Source organism: Pungitius pungitius, chromosome 3, assembly GCF_949316345.1.
Source record: "Pungitius pungitius chromosome 3, fPunPun2.1, whole genome shotgun sequence".
Taxonomy (NCBI): domain Eukaryota; kingdom Metazoa; phylum Chordata; class Actinopteri; order Perciformes; family Gasterosteidae; genus Pungitius; species Pungitius pungitius.
The window spans coordinates 444,245-461,070 of record NC_084902.1 but is presented as its reverse complement, the minus strand read 5'-3'; the positions used below and the strand labels follow the sequence as shown (position 1 = coordinate 461,070).

The 16,826-nt window shown below is 42.3% G+C and overlaps 3 protein-coding genes across 3 annotated transcripts; 2 read left to right on the top strand and 1 right to left on the bottom strand.

The window, feature by feature from the left end:
* Nucleotides 1-758: 758 nt before the first annotated feature.
* LOC119195785 (olfactory receptor 6E1-like) lies at nucleotides 759-3,102 on the bottom strand. Its single transcript, XM_062561622.1, has 3 exons — nucleotides 2,660-3,102; nucleotides 2,506-2,624; nucleotides 759-826 (listed from the first exon to the last, which is right to left on the bottom strand). Exons 1-3 carry the CDS (start codon nucleotides 3,100-3,102, stop codon nucleotides 759-761), a joined length of 630 nt encoding a protein of 209 aa, XP_062417606.1.
* A 1,984-nt stretch (nucleotides 3,103-5,086) lies between these two features.
* LOC119213941 (olfactory receptor 4E2-like) lies at nucleotides 5,087-6,019 on the top strand. Its single transcript, XM_037465209.2, has one exon. The coding sequence runs from the start codon at nucleotides 5,087-5,089 to the stop codon at nucleotides 6,017-6,019; it is 933 nt and encodes a 310-aa protein (XP_037321106.2).
* Nucleotides 6,020-14,821: 8,802 nt separating this feature from the next.
* On the top strand, nucleotides 14,822-16,063 carry LOC119195858 (olfactory receptor 4M1-like). The gene is made up of 2 exons (XM_037451203.2): nucleotides 14,822-15,698; nucleotides 16,014-16,063. The coding sequence occupies exons 1-2, from the start codon at nucleotides 14,822-14,824 to the stop codon at nucleotides 16,061-16,063; spliced, it is 927 nt and encodes a 308-aa protein (XP_037307100.2).
* Nucleotides 16,064-16,826: the final 763 nt, after the last annotated feature.

Here is a 16,826-nt window from a genome sequence, read left to right as displayed (position 1 = left end):
CAGTATTATTTCAAAGAAACACCCAAAGGAGCAGTGTTAATTTTGTTGACAAAAACTATGACGAAAAATGTTCGTTAACAACCTTTTTCCCAAGACTAAGACGAGACGAATGAAAATCATAAATCTATAAAACTATGCTAACTTTTGTTAACGAGACGAAACGAAAATGTAGGTGGTGACGAAGTCACAATATGTTTTTATTCACGTCCAACTAACAGACACGGGCAAAGTACGGCCCCCGTACGGTGGTTATTAATGTCATGATGACATCATCCACGGAGCCAGATCGCTCGGTCACTGTGGGGGCAGCGCTTCTTGACTAAAACTAGACTAAAACTACAAAGGATTAAAATAACTAAATCTATCTAAAGCTAACATGCATTTTCGTCTAAAAGATGGCTGCCAAAATGAACACTGGTTCCAATAGCAGGCCACATATACATGTGTGCAGGTGCTGACAGCAGTTTGGAACCACATAAACAAACTTTGAGGATCCTCATGTAGGTGTAAAAAATCACAATTGCAAGACCAAATAATGTTTACATGAGTCCATAGATGTTGATGGCTGTCGTGTCAGAGCAGGCCAATTTCACAACAGAAAAGTTATCATCATCATCATTTTAGTGGTCTGGAGAGCATCTGAAAGGCCTATGAATTGGGTGCGGAGGTATGGAGATGGACTGAAAGGTCCATGGACTAGATGCAGAGGCCTGAAGACCAGCTGAAAGGTCCATGGACTAGATGCAGAGGCCTGAAGACTAGCTGTAGTGCAGGGAGTAATTGATGTGACATGGGTCGTAGCTGTAGAGGTTCGGGTTGCAGAGGACTGGTGGCAGAGACAGGGTCCACAGCAAGAAGAGAGTTGCAGTATTGCAGGACAAAAAGTGCCTGAATGAGCACTCTGTCAAACACGTAAGGAAGGTAAGGAGTCATCAGTAATCAACAGGAGCTATGGAGGAAAGCTATGGAATGCTTTCTCTGCAGCCCTACGGTTGGCTGAGGTTTTGTTTAAAATACAGATCAAGAATGACTTGTTTAGACAAATTATGCTTTTTATTGAGCATTATATTCTGCCCCCTCAAATTAGTTTCATGTTTGTCTCTGTACTTTATTGGCTCTTGTACAAGCGCTTTGTGTTCATTTTATTTTCTTCAGTACTTTTGTAAGTCAAAAAGTTGCTCCATGAAAACTTTCTTCCTACATTTCACTCCAGAATAAATCTGCATTGTACCTGTGTGTCTCATCTGTTATGCAGTTCTTCCTAGTTGACTTGTTGAGTGTTATACACTCCAATACACACCAATACACTCCAATACACACCAATACGTACATAACGTACATTGTTTACATCGTCACTTTGTTTAGCTGGTGCACTTTATCTTTATTTTTATTTCTAATTTTATCTTATCTCCTCTAACTTACTAACCCATAGCTTTAGCGTACTAACCCATAGCATTTATTTTATTATGCTTTTCTTTTCTTTTCATCTTATTGCTGTACTATGTTGTCATTAATGTCTTCCATCATGCACCGACCGCCAAGACAATTTCCATGTATGTCCAACATATGATGGCAATAAAGGTTTCCTGATTGTTCTTTTTTTTGGTTCCCTTTTTTTATTTATTTCGTTAATCAGTATTTTTTCCCCTTCATGGACTGCCTTTGGTTCATCATCTCAGGTGTGTTGGTTAGAAGGAAACAAGGGAGACGGAGGGAGTTTGGGTTAAGTTACCTCCTCAGGAATTATTGAACAATAAACTAATGACATATTACATTAGAGCTGCTGATCACCCTTTAGGCTTGTGCCATTTTAAATGGCAAAAGGTACAAAACAGGTTGCTAGAGTAGTGGACCTCATAACAAAGTGTCCATAATGTTCAGTCTTCTTGCTTCGCCTCCCTGCTGTAGATTTACTGAAAGGTCCCGTAATTAAAACATGAAAACTAAAAGCATTCTTGTTTATTGAGTGGAACTACACACATTTTTTACCCATCTTCATATCTAACTGTAAGTCATATATATTACTCATGTTGACATAATATGAATCTAAATGTTCCCTTAAAGCACTAAAGTTTCAATAATTTAAAGTATTTTTTATATAATCCATACTATGGTTATGTTAGTAAAGCACAATGCATTTAAATAAAACCAGAAAATCTGCAGGATGATACTAAGGCTTCCATAAAAATAAAAAAATCAGATTTCTACATCGGATGCGGATATTTTTCATATTCAAGCCATGTAGAAAAGGGTTTAAGAGAGGTTGACAGGTGAGCCAGTACAAGGATAAAAACACTCTTATCATGTTGTGAACACCATTCATATCAAATCTGCTCTGTATTATTTCAAAGAAACACCCAAAGGAGAAGTTGAGCAGAGAAGCGAGGTGAGGTGAGCAGGTGCTGACGGCTTTCTGTCTGGTCTGTTTGGAACCAGAGAAACAAACCTTCAGGATCCTCATGTAGGAGAAAAGGATTAGAGAAACAGGGAATGCAACCGTGAGACAGGTAGCAAAGAGGCCATAGATGTTGCTGGCTGTTGTATCAGAGCAGGCCAGTTTGTTTATGGGGTAGTTGTCACAGTAGACTTTGTTAATGATGTTCCCACACAGTTGTAAAGAGCTGCTCAATATGACAGGAACAAAACATAAAAAGAAGGCATAGGACCAGATAACAGAGAGAAGAACAAATGTATACATGTCATACATGTGTTATAGTGTAGAGGATAACAGATAGCAAGATATCTGTCGTAAGACATGATAGCTAAATTGAAAAATTCCAGACAGGCATAAAAAAACAAACAGAAAATCTGCAGGTAGCAAGATGAATAAGAAACCGTGTGAATGTCTGAGAGGATCTGAACCAGGAGGAATGGAAACAGCCCTGTACTACCAAACAGCTCATTTACAAACAGGCTGCAGAGGAAAAGGTACATGGGTTCATGTAAGCTTCTGTTCATGCAGATAACCACAATGAGCAGCAGGTTGGAGCAAACTATCAACACATACAAAGACATGATGACCATGAACCACAAGTATTTCAACAGCCCGGTGTCCACGTAGGCAGAAAGGATGAAATAAGAAACCTTTGTTGAGTTGATCATGATCCTCCTCACACAAACAGAATTGCGTGTAACACAAAACAGATTTAATATCATTTCTTCTATTAAAAATATAATGTTGGGATTAGAAATAATAAACCACAATTAATTCATGACATTATGGGGCCTCTTACATTCACCTGCTTTAGTCCGCCCCCCCTAACTGATTCGATACTTCTGCTTCTGCTTCTTTTAACCATGTCAAGAATCCCCCAAAGGAAGACTGAGCTCATTATACTAAAAAAATTGACATCACTCAGGATGAACATAATCAAACTGAAGACTTAAACTGCGAGTGGAAGAGCAGTCATCCTGCTACACCTGCACCAAGACTCAGCGACTATTAAAGTCTGTTTTTGTTTGTGGAAAACGTTTTCCTGCCTCTGTCTACGATGTGCAGCCGGAGCCCCCGACCCCCGGAGGCTCCCTGACCGACCCCCGGAGTTCCCCGGGAGGGCCTTTTTATCTGGTGAACAGGAGGAAGGAATACAGGGACGTTTTTCTACCTTACAGTTAGCACTACATCCGCATGTGTAAGCTATACTATTAACACATTTCTGTACATATAATGCTTATAATTAACACAAATCTAAAATGCTTAAACTCCGTTTACGCACAAGCTCAAACAAGACCAAAACAATAGATTTTTACTTCCAAATTTACCAATGCTTTTGTATGTCAGAACAGAAAACACCATGTTCTAAACCCAATCTTACAGGCTAAAGTCAAAGTCAACAACTATTCATATTGTGAATAGAAATACAAATATATCCCCTGTATTTATTCCATTGCTAATGAGAATTCCACCATTCCCGTACAATCACAGCCTGGTTTGACGCCCATCCAAGGATGGTGTCCCCTTTCCTCAACCCCATTGAGGAGTTTGTCTCAGCCTGGAGATGGAAGGTTTTTGACCATCGTCCACATGACCAAATGTCCCTCCTGGGTGCAATGGATGCCGCATGCCAAGACATCACAGCTGAACACTGCCAGGGGTGGATAAGGCATGCAAAAAGATTCTTCCCACGATGCCTTGCCAGAGAAGATATCAGGTATGATGTGGATGAGAACATGTGGCCAAATGCAGAAGACCGAGCAGATTTGAAGATCACTTTTCTTTGAATTATTATTCCGGTGTTCTTTCTGTTTTGTTTCTGAAGATCAGTTCTCATTGCTTTTACACATGCTACAATATCGGTGAGGGCAGGCCAAGTGATTTGGAAGTTATGAGTCTTGCCAGATTAAGCCACACCCCTTGCGAAGTTCATTAGCTCATATCTTCTCAAAACAAGAGCATGTCGAGGAGCACATGTGTGCCCGGTCAATCGGGGGGGGGGGGGGGAAATGGCGTAGTGTGGTACAAAAGGGGGCGCTAAAGAGGCATTTCTTTATACCCAAATGTGAGACCCCCAAAATATCACATTTTTCACCAATCCTGATATGCATGGCAAATTTAACAACTTTTTGATTTTGATGAAGGCCTCTAAAATGGAAAATTCCTTAGGGAAAGAATAATAATAATCCCTTGAAATACAATAGGTTCCTCTATGACTAGTTGATTGACTATTCAAAATATAGGTCGATGTCTACAGCTATGGGTAATATGAGAGAAATAATTAAGACTGGTTAAACAGACCTTTGCTGCTTTGTAATATGGTAATAGCTGGTGACATCAGTTGGTGTCCTGTGGTAATGATGCAACATCAGTTCACCTGAAGAGTTATAAGAAGCAAAGAAAGAGCTTTGCTGCGATTCCAAAGTCATCAGGACTACATAGCAGATCATTGTAAGGATTCAAACATTGTCCCCAATTGTTCTGTTGTTTATGAGCTAAACATCTTATTGAATGTGTCTTTGTGCGAGGTGACAGCTTTTCTGTTCAAAGGCTCAATGATGTGTTCATGGAGTGAGTCCAGAAAAAACCTGAAAGTAAATCTAAACTAGTTTGATCTCTTGAATTATAATGTTGTGAAACCAACGGATGATAATGATGATGTTAAACTCCACACAGGTTTCCTATTTTACTTTTGGTGCTTACTTTGATCTTGGACTCTTTAAATACTTATTGTTCATGATTAGTATGTGTTTTTATGTTGTAACTATTTGTACCAACCTGCTGCTCATTGTGGTTATCTGCATGAACAGAAGCTTACATGAACCCATGTACCTTTTCCTCTGCAGCCTGTTTGTAAATGAGCTGTTTGGTAGTACAGGGCTGTTTCCATTCCTCCTGGTTCAGATCCTCTCAGACATTCACACGGTTTCTTATTCATCTTGCTATCTGCAGATTTTCTGTTTGTACACTTATGCAAATGTGCAGTTTTATAACTTAGCCCTCATGTCTTATGACAGATATCTTGCCATCTGTTATCCATTACAATATAACACTCGCATGGCATGTAACAAGGTTATTATGCTTATTGCTCTAACGTGGTTATTCCCTCTTTTAAATATTGTAATCATGATATCTTTGAGTGCATCTTTACAGTTGTGTGGAAACATTATTGACAGATTGTTCTGTGACAACTTTTCTGTTGTGAAATTGGCCTGCTCTGACACGACAGCCACCAACATCTATGGACTCATGTACACTTTCATTGTATTATTTGGTCTTGCAATTCTGATTTTTTACACCTACTTGAGGATCCTCAGAGTTTGTTTATCTGGTTCCAAACAGACCAGACAGAAAGCTGTCAGCACCTGCACACCTCACCTGGCTTCTCTGCTCAACTTCTTCTTTGGGTGTTTCTTTGAAATAGCGCAAGGCAGATTTGATATGAAGAGAGCACCTTTTTTTTTGCGCATCTTTTTATCTTTATACTTTCTCACTTGCCAACCTCTCTTGAATCCCTTAATGTACGGACTGAATTTGACAAAAATACGCATCATATGTAAAAGTCTTGTCTCTCCTAAAATGTAACATACTGTAGTTTATTTCCTCAGTTTCAATAACATGAAAATACTTGCACTACTCGAATGTCAAAATGTCATTAATGTCATTTATTGATTTCCAAACATGAAACATGAAAAGCTTTTCACACATGTCATAAATCCATAAAGCATTTACAGTTTTACAACTATAACATTTTACAGCTGCTGCTAAGTACTGTGCGAACAACTATTTCAATAAACCGACTGTTCCAGTTGCTCACATGTAAAGTTTTTGCACATTATCAGTTGATATGTGAAGAAGCCTTTGGAGCAGTAAATAGTCTTTTTATCTGGTATTTTTTTATTCTCGTGGTTTCATTTACAGTTTTTTTCAGTCGCTAACAAGCGTTTGTCCAAACAGTGTCACATTTTCAAAACTCTAAACACAATTAGCACAGCATCGGCCTTTTGTGGCCATACCATTCACACATTTCATGTCGTTTTCACACAATATGCAGTCAGTGAACACATTTCTACAATGCTTACATTTTCTTAACAGACAACCTATACCTCCCAACAAAAACTATGGATTGTTTTTGTAGTATTTACGAATGTTATCACACAACATCCCACAATAGCAAAAACAATATTCCAGATCTTAGATACAGTATAAAAACATCTGCTTCTGAAATGATATCAGTTTAAAAACAATATATCTCAGCTGATAATAAACAAACAATTGAATAATTGACACAGCTGATTTATGTTTGGTGAACTGGGCCAACCACAGCTGATTCCAGTCTGACTTAGACTCAGTGGCAGGGGCTTATTTTTTTCTATTACTATAAAAGGAGGACTTTACTGTAAGGACTGATGTTTTTGGAAACAGTAACAGAAAAAGACAAACATTGTAATGTCTGGACGAGGAAGAGCAAGGGGCCCAGGGAGAAGACCAGGTCCAGTGAGAGGAGCAGTAAGAGGTGCAGTGAGAGGTGGAGGTCCAGTGAGAGGAGCAGTAAGAGGTGCAGTGAGAGGTGGAGGTGCAGTGAGAGGAGCAGTAAGAGGTGCAGTGAGAGGTGGAGGTGCAGTGAGAGGAGCAGTAAGAGGTGCAGTGAGAGGTAGAGGTGCAGTGAGAGGAGCAGTAAGAGGTGCAGTGAGAGGTGGAGGTCCAGTGAGAGGAGCAGTAAGAGGTGCAGTGAGAGGTGGAGGTGCAGTGAGAGGAGCAGTAAGAGGTGCAGTGAGAGGTGGAGGTGCAGTGAGAGGAGCAGTAAGAGGTGCAGTGAGAGGTGGAGGTGCAGTGAGAGGAGCAGTAAGAGGTGCAGTGAGAGGTGGAGGTGCAGTGAGAGGAGCAGTAAGAGGTGCAGTGAGAGGTAGAGGTGCAGTGAGAGGAGCAGTAAGAGGTGCAGTGAGAGGTGGAGGTCCAGTGAGAGGAGCAGTAAGAGGTGCAGTGAGAGGTGGAGGTGCAGTGAGAGGAGCAGTAAGAGGTGCAGTGAGAGGTGGAGGTGCAGTGAGAGGAGCAGTAAGAGGTGCAGTGAGAGGTGGAGGTGCAGTGAGAGGAGCAGTAAGAGGTGCAGTGAGAGGTGGAGGTGCAGTGAGAGGAGCAGTAAGAGGTGCAGTGAGAGGTGGAGGTGCAGTGAGAGGAGCAGTAAGAGGTGCAGTGAGAGGTGGAGGTGCAGTGAGAGGAGCAGTAAGAGGTGCAGTGAGAGGTGCAGGTGCAGGTCCAAGGAGAAGGCAAGGTAGAGGTGTAAGAATGCGTGGTGGTGGCATTCCAAGGGCTGCAAGAAAAGTAGTCAGTGATGAAATTCGTGCCACTATCATTGACCATGTAATCAACCACGGTCTCTCACTAAGAGAGGCTGGTGAAAGAGTCCAACCCAATTTGAGTCGGTCAACGGTTGCCTCCATTATTCGCATCTTTCAACAAACCAACAGGTAAGTATTGCATTTTACATGGTTTGTTTCTATTCTCATTTGACATGTCAATAAGGTCATACAGTAATGCATATGTTGATATTTTTATTTTTCTCTACAGAATGCAACGTCTTCCACCCTCTGGGGGAAGAGGAAAGCTCCTCAATAATGATCAAGAGCTTGCCATTGTAGAAATGGTTGAAGATCGCAGGGATTAGATACATACATTTTGTGCCATTTTTAGTTCCCCCCCTTTTTATTTGGGCTTTTTGATGTTTTTTTTGGTCAGAATGCTCTTGTGTTTCATGGATATTTTGTGAATAAACCTTGAAAATAAAATAAACCGTGTCTGTTCTACTGTACCTTCTTTGGTAAACAGTTACTGTAAGAAATAACTGATTTGCTTTTTACTGGAATGCGTTTGAATGTGAACATTACTGTACATGTGCACATACAGTTCCAAACCAATAAATTTAGTGTAAACGGTGGATTGCATGTTACCTGAAACATAAAAATCTATGCAGTTTTTATAATTTTAACAATAGCCAGAATTCTGAAACCTGGTGTACTTCGTTTGACTGCATGTACCTTGTGAAGTGAAAACAAATGTTACTCTTTGACGGAAATATTTCATTTTGAGTCAGATTTCCAGTGTTTTGGTAAAGTTAGTGTGTGTAGAGAAAAACATGTTCTGTTTTGAAATTAAAAGTTAGTATATATTTAACAAAATGTGTTTTTGAGAAGAAAATGAACAATTTGGCCAATTGTGTTTTGTAGGTGTGAGTCTGTGTTAAGAGTTTAGAAAAATTATCTAAAGTATGGGCAAGCGCTTGTTAGCGATTGAAAAAAACGGTATGTTTGGTGAATTGGGCCAATCACAGCTGATTCCAGTCTGGCTTACTTTGAGGAGTGATGTTTTTGCAAACAGAAACAGAAAAAGACAAACACTGTAATGTCTGGACGAGGAAGAGCAAGGGACCCAGGGAGAAGACCAGGTCCAGTGAGAGTTGCAGTGAGAGTTGCAGTGAGAGTTGCAGTGAGAGGAGCAGTAAGAGGTGCAGGTCCAGTGAGAGATGTAGAAGGAGGTGCAGGTGCAGTGAGAGGGGCAGGTGCAGTGAGAGGAGCCGGCCCAAGGAGAGAGCAAGGTAGAGGTGTAAAAATGCGTGGTGGTGGTATTCCGAGGGCTGCAAGAACAGTAGTCAGTGATGAAATTCGTGCCACTATCATTGACCATGTAATCAACCACTGTTTCGACTGTACCTTCTTTGGTAAACGGTTAAGAAAAAATAACTGATTTGCTTTTTACTGGAATGTGAACATTACTGTACATGTGCACATATATATTCCAAACCAATAAATTCAGTGTAAATGGTGGATTGCATGTTACCTTAAACATAAAAGTCAATGCAATTTTTATAATGTCAACTGTGATGTGGAGAGAGGACCCAAAAGCGAGATGCAGAAATAATAATGATCTTTAATCAGAAGGTGGTAACTGAGGGGTAGCCGCAAAGGCAGGCACAAAAACGTCAACTGAAGTCTTCTCAAGAAATAAACAGAAAGTCTCTCGGGTTAAACGAGGGACTAGAGGTCGGTGGCTGGGAAGAGGCGTTCACTGTGTCATTCCCGACAAAGTCGGCTGGCCGGGGTGGCGGCTGTTCAGCGGGGGATCCTCCAACTCGGCGGGGCCGGACGCTGAGTCCGGACGGTAAAAAACAAGGCGCAACGGGACACGACTGAGAATAAGAGACGGTGAGTGTGCCTCCTGCTTGGGTGGCGAAATAATCTGACAGAGAACAGAGGAAAAGGGGGGCTAGAAATAGCAGAAATAATTAACAACATAGAGAACAGGTGTGCAACTATTAGTGTGAAAGGGGGGGAGATAATGGGATTCAGCTGATGAGTTGTGGAAACAATGTATGAGTAACTAAAGACCAGTAGGGGGAGGAAAAGGGACAGGAAGAGCCCAAAACCATGACAATGCCCCCACCTCAAAGAGCGCCGCTTGGCGCTCCCAAAGGGGAAACCTGGCGGGTGCGGAGAAAATCATCAACGAGAGAGCGGTCCAGAATGTCCCGTGAAGGAACCCAACTTCTCTCCTCAGGACCAAAATCCTCCCAGTCAACTAAAAACTGATGACCCCGACGGCACACATCCAGGAGTTTACGCAAGGTGTAAATGGACGTATCCTCGGCGCGCACCGGAGGAGGCGGGGGCGTGCAAGGGGGCGCCCGTAAGACTAGTTTGATGCACGAGACATGAAAGACGGGATGGACGCGACGAAGACCGGGAGGGAGTTTCAGCTCAACCACAACAGGATTAATGACCTTAGAAATCCGATAAAGTGGGCCAACTTGCGAGACGTGGTCTGGAAGGGTAAATTACAGGTGGAAAGCCACACTCTCTGACCACAAAGATACTTTGGGCTCTTAACACGACGTCTGTTGGCATACCTTCGAGTACGGGTCTTGGTACGGCAGAGCGCAGACCTAACTCTCCTCCAGGTGCGCTTACAACGGCAAATGAACGCATTTACCGACAGGACATTAGAATCAGCCTCCTGTGAGGCAAACAGGGGGCTGGTAACCAAGGCAACTGTTGAACGGAGACAGACCGGTGGCAATGAATTATGGGCATATTCTGCCCATGGCAGCTGATCTGCCCAAGAAGAAGGGTTACTAAACGCTAAACTACGCAGAAGACGACCCACGATCTGATTGGTGCGGCCGACCAACGGTCAGATGAGGTGTCTGGGGAATCAAAGAGGCGTGAGAGCACGTCGGGCTTCACGTTCTTAGAACCCGGACGAAACGAAATGGAGAAGTCAAAACGGGTGAAGAATAAAGCCCAACGAGCCTGTCGAGCATTAAGCCTCTTCGCAGACTGAATGTACTGTAGGTTACGGTGATCCGTCCAAACGACAAATGGCACGGTAGAGCCCTCCAACCACTGACGCCACTCCTCCAAAGCCATGCGGATGGCCAGCAACTCGCGGTTCCCAACGTCGTAGTTGCGTACTGCGGGCGAAAGGCGGTGGGAAAAAAAGGCACAAGAATGCACCTTATTGTCACCCACCTCCGACGCGTCGACCTCGACAATGAACTGCTTAGAACTGTCAGGGGTAACGAGAATAGGCGCCGAGGTAAAAAGGGACTTGAGATGGTCAAAAGCTCTCTGCACGGATTCTGTCCACTTGAAACCTGACTTTACTGATGTTAAAGCTGTAAGGGGCGCTACAACTTAACTGAAGTTACGTATAAAACGTCGATAGAAATTTGCAAAGCGCAGAAAACGCTGGAGCGCGACACGGGAGTCAGGGATGGGCCAATCCGTAACTGCCTTTACCTTAGAGACGTCCATACTCACCCCCTCGGCTGAGATAATGGAACCGAGGAAGGAGACGTAAGACGCGTGAAAAGTGCATTTCTCTGCCTTTATGAATAGACGGTTCTCAAGGAGGCGTTGCAGAACTCGGCGCACCTGTTGTACGTGGACCTGGAGGGATGGAGAGAAGATGAATATATCGTCCAGATAAACAAAGACGAAGATATTCAGCATGTCTCTTAGAACGTCGTTAATTAGGGCCTGGAAGACGGCCGGAGCGTTGACGAGGCCAAACGGAAGTACCCGATATTCGAAGTGCCCTAACGGGGTATTAAACGCTTTCATCTCCCTCCTTAATACGAATGAGATTATACGCGTTGCGAAGGTCCAACTTGGTAAAGACCTTTGCTCCTTGTAACAAATCAAAAGCAGATAACATGAGCGGCAAGGGGTAGCGATTCTTAACGGTTATGTCATTGAGCCCACGATAGTCGATACAGGGGCGCAGAGACCTGTCCTTCTTTACGAAGAAAAAAACAGCACCAGCAGGTGAGGCGGAGGGAACGATAGTTCCGGCGCTAAGGGACTCTGAAAGATGCTTCTCTAACGCTTTGCCTTCCGGGACGGATAAGGCGAACAATCTACCGCGAGGGGGCGTGGTCCCATGAAGCAGGTCGACAGCGCAATCGTACGGACGATGTGGAGGAAGTTGAAGTGGCCCGTGAACGGCTGAAGACCGCTCTCAGGTCGTGATACTCCTCCGGTACCCCGGTCAAATCGCCTGGCTCTTCCTGTAACACAGAGACAGAGGAGACAGGAGAGTTAGCAGACAATAAACAATCGACATGACAAGACAGGTTCCAAGAGAGGATAGAATTAGTAGACCAGTTAATATGAGGCCTATGTTTGGCTAACCAGGGATGTCCTAACACTAAAGGGGCAAAGGGGGAGCGAAACACTAAAAAAGAAAGAGTCATGGTGGTTGCCTAAAACAGTGAGTGATAAGGGGATGGACTAGAGATGAACCCTAGGTAGGGAGCTACCATCTAGGGCAAAAAGAGGGGTGGCCTCCTCGCGTTCTTTCAAAGGGATACCTTGCTTGCGGGCCCAAGTTTCACTGAGAAAATTCTCTTCTGCCCCAGAGTCTATTAAGGCGTTACATGAAACTGATGACCCCGTCCACCGCAGGGCTACTGGAATCAAGGTACATGACTTTGACGGAGAGATGGAAGTAACGCTCGCCAGTAATCCCTCCTCTACTGACGAGCACTGGCTTTTACTGGACATGTTGACACGAAGTGATTGGCCGCGCCACAGTACATGCAGAGACGGTTTGTGATGCGACGTTCTCTTTCCTTGGCGGAAATGCGCAGTCCGCCTAACTGCATGGGCTCTGGTTCACACTGGTGGTAGGGTGGGAGTAGGCGGGTGAGGCGGCCGACTGAGTAATGTCCACAGCCCCGGAGCGACGACGAAGGTCAAATCTCTTCTCAATCCTCATTGCCAGTTCAATAAGAGGGTCGAGGCGAGTAGGCAGCTCACGGGCGATTACCTCGTGAGCGGTAAAAAACAAGGCGCAACAGGACACGACTGAGCATAAGAGACTGTGAGTGTGCCTCCTGCTTGGGTAGCGAAATAATCTGACAGAGAACAGAGGAAAAGGGGGGCTAGAAATAGCAGAAATAATTAACAACATAGAGAACAGGTGTGCAACTATTAGTGTGAAAGGGGGGGAGATAATGGGATTCAGCTGATGAGTTGTGGAAACAATGTATGAGTAACTAAAGACCAGTAGGGGGAGGAAAAGGGACAGGAGGAGCCCAAAACCATGACAGTCAACAATAGCCAGAATTTTGAAACCTGGTGTACTTCGTGTGACTGCATGTACCTTGTGAAGTGAAAACAAATGTTATTCTTTGACAGAATAATTTCATTTTGAGTCAGAGTTTTGGTTAGTGTGTGCAGAGAAAAACATGTGTTGTGTTTTGAAATTAAGAATTTGTATATGTTTAATAAAATGTGTTTTTGAGAAGAAAACTATCAATTTGGCCAATTGTGTCTTGTAGGTGTGAGTCTGTGTTAAGAGTTAAGAAAATTTTTGAAGGTATGGGTAAGCGCTTGTTAGCGATTGAAAAAAACTGTATTAGGGTGAACAGCACAAACATCTAAGGAAAATGCAGTGTGGGGAGATTTGTATTTTGGAGGTCAAAATACAAATCTCCATCGGGATCACTTTATGTACATTGTGTAATATTTGGCTTGAAAACAGAAATACTTGGCATTTTGAATGAATTTTAAAAAAAAGACTTTCCCAGTCTGTGCCCTGAATCAATCTAACACGGTCACTGTCAGAAGCATTGGGGGTAAACAGACCAAGACAAGTGTTGTGTTTAGGTCCCTGGTTCCCATGAAGTCAGCGAAGCTTTATACCCTTGCAAATTTGTTAAACATCCTTGTAAATAAATGCTTTACTACTTGTTAAAAGCCAAAGCATTTTATGTAATGATTTTTCACATGTCATTTATATCAGCTCACACAAACACTTCATCCATTTGTTCCTGGCCCCTATGTCAAATTTTAGAACCCGTTGTGGCCTGTGAGTCAAAAAGTTTGCCCCCCCTGCTATAGACCCATTCCAGGAATACTGTAATATAAAATACTGTAATACTGTAAGCTAGACTATTATGCAGCTGTAGACACAACACAGGGGGTCCCTGGGCCTGAGAAGGGAAGAAAAGGAGTTTAATATGACTGTTAAATGTGACTAAAACTAGACTAAAATGTTCTGAGTTTACGTCGACGAAAACTAGACTAAAACTAAGAAGGATTAAAATGACCAAATGTGACTAAAACTAACATGCATTTTCATCTAAAAGACTAAGATTAAATCAAAAATAGCTGCCAAAATTAACACTAGTTCCTAGCAAGCCACATAAACATTTTCGAGTATCCCAGTATAACTAGAGGACTAAAACTATCCCAACAGGTGCCCCCCTCACAACTGCTGTACTTAGTGGAAGACTCAATCTTTACATCTTATTTTAAACAGATCTGGATTTTGAATTAAATAAAAAAATACACAACATGTACAGAGTTTGTTATCATGACAAACCTATGTTAATACATGTACTGTACTGTACATGTAAAAAGCCACCTTGGGTGAGTTGTCTAAATTATATATATATAGTTGTGTTGAATCTCGAAATTTCATTTAGCTTTCATTTGTTTAGATATTGGGTAATTTCTCTTTGAAATGTCTTCCTGATGATCAAGAGTCAGTAATGATCTGAGCTGATTATGAGGTCAGTCTGAAGCTGTGGGCGTCTTCTAACTTGAAGAGTTGAAAAAGACACTGAAGCAGTCGTTCAGCTCAGTTAGGAGGGAATGAATGCCGATAGCAGAGCTTCAGGTAAACTCAGGGCATTTAAGAATTTTAAAAATCTAACATCAATTTTCTGGTGCTTGATTGAACTAAAAGCTGTTTGAATGAATAATAACACTTTAAAGTAACTTTCACACCTTCTTTACCAGACTTGCAACTACTTTTTGATATTGTAACCTGTCACCCTTTAGATGTACATCAAATGCAAAGTGTAATTACTCTGTATTTAGAAGAATGATCATTATAAATTCTACAAAGTATTCATATTTCTTACTTTCACCCTACGTTGAAACTGGACTATTTAAATACGCATTGTTCATAGTCATCATGTCTTTGTATGTGTTGATAGTTTGCTCCAACCTGCTGCTCATTGTGGTTATCTGCATGAACAGAAGCTTACATGAACCCATGTACCTTTTCCTCTGCAGCCTGTTTGTAAATGAGCTGTTTGGTAGTACAGGGCTGTTTCCATTCCTCCTGGTTCAGATCCTCTCAGACATTCACACTGTTTCTGCTCCACTTTGTTTCCTGCAGATTTTTTTAGTGTACGCTTACGGCAGTGTGGAATTTACTAACTTGGCCGTCATGGCTTATGACAGATTTCTTGCTATCTGTTATCCTCTACATTACAATTTACATATGACGTACAAAAAGGCAGCGATTCTCATTGCTCTAACGTGGTTGTACCCTTTCATTGCAATCACTGTTTTGATGTCATTATCCGTTCCTTTACAGCTGTGTGGGAACATAATTAACAAAGTGTACTGTGACAACTATCATATTGTCAAACTGGCCTGTTATGACACAACAGTCAACAATGTCTATGGACTGACTTACACAGCAGCATTCATTGGTATCGTTCTTTTAATGATTTACTCTTACATTAGGATTCTTATCGTTTGTTTCTCTGGTTCCAAACAGACCAGACAGAAAGCTGTCAGCACCTGCACACCTCACTTGGCTTCTCTGCTCAACTTCTCCTTTGGCTGTTTCTTTGAAATAATACAGAGCAGATTTGATATAAAGAATGTACATAATGTGGTGCACATCTTTTCATCGTTATACTGGCTTACATGTCCACCGCTCTTCAATCCCGTGTTGTATGGACTGAATTTGACCAAAATTCGCATTGTCTGTAAAGGTCTGTTTTTTGGTAAATTGTAATCTCCATATTCCTTCAATTCTGTAACGTGAACAGAATTGCATGAAAATTGACAATATGACTGTCGAAGTTCAGACACACCTGGTATGCATTCACTAATGTGGCTGTTACTTCCTCTGAAAACTAAATAAAAATATTGGTCATGTTAACATATACTTGGATTTGTGGCATCGATCATGAAAAAGTGAATTATAAACCATCTTGCGATGGGATCTCACCATCCACAGTAGGGTTTGAGTGGTGTCCTAAAGGAAGACAGTTGACAGAATCAGAAGGTGAAAACAGGCAGGAGGAAATATTTGACTGTAAAGTAATCAATAGTTAATTGAAATGTTTTGTGTCAACTTATATGTAGTGAAGTCAAGTAAGCATCTGTGTAACTGATAATCAAAAGTTTCTTTCTTTGTGCTAAGTTAGAAAATGTTGCCCTGTCCTGCTGAAGAATTCAAGTCAGAGACAGTCTGGCAGGATGGGGGTTCCTGTCTGGACTTGATTTAAGAGTCGGGACCCGCACGGACAAACAGAGGTTTCTCTGTGTGTATTGATAAGGGGATCGGTTTCTGTTCTGACTAGGGAAGCAAGGTCAGCGGGTCAACCAGCAGATGTGTAAGATAAGGAGGGAGGTTCACACCACACCCCAACCAACACTCAACCATTGTTCTTTGTTTACGTTAGGCAAGGTGGTCTGCACATTGGATGTGACCGGATCCTTAGAGGCGGGGGGAGAAGGTTCATCCCCTACGCCAGCTTAGGGCCAATAGAAATCTTTTCTTTGTCTTTTGGGTTATAAAACATGTTCTTGCTGATGTTAGTTAGTGTGTGTTCTTCCGGCCTGCGGGCCGGTAGGATTGCTCCTGCCTTTGCAAACGCAGCGCTTATACTTGACCTGTGATCTGATGAATAAATCTACCAGAACGAGAGAAGTAGTTTGGCTGAATTCTTCCAGACGTCCCCATCCAGGCTTCCAATTTTGAACACGAGCCTCTCTTTTGAAATTACTAACAATTTTGGTGACGTCCCGACGTGATTGGCTGACCTGGATGAAGATCGAGGGGGCATCCGTTTTCCGGAACAGGC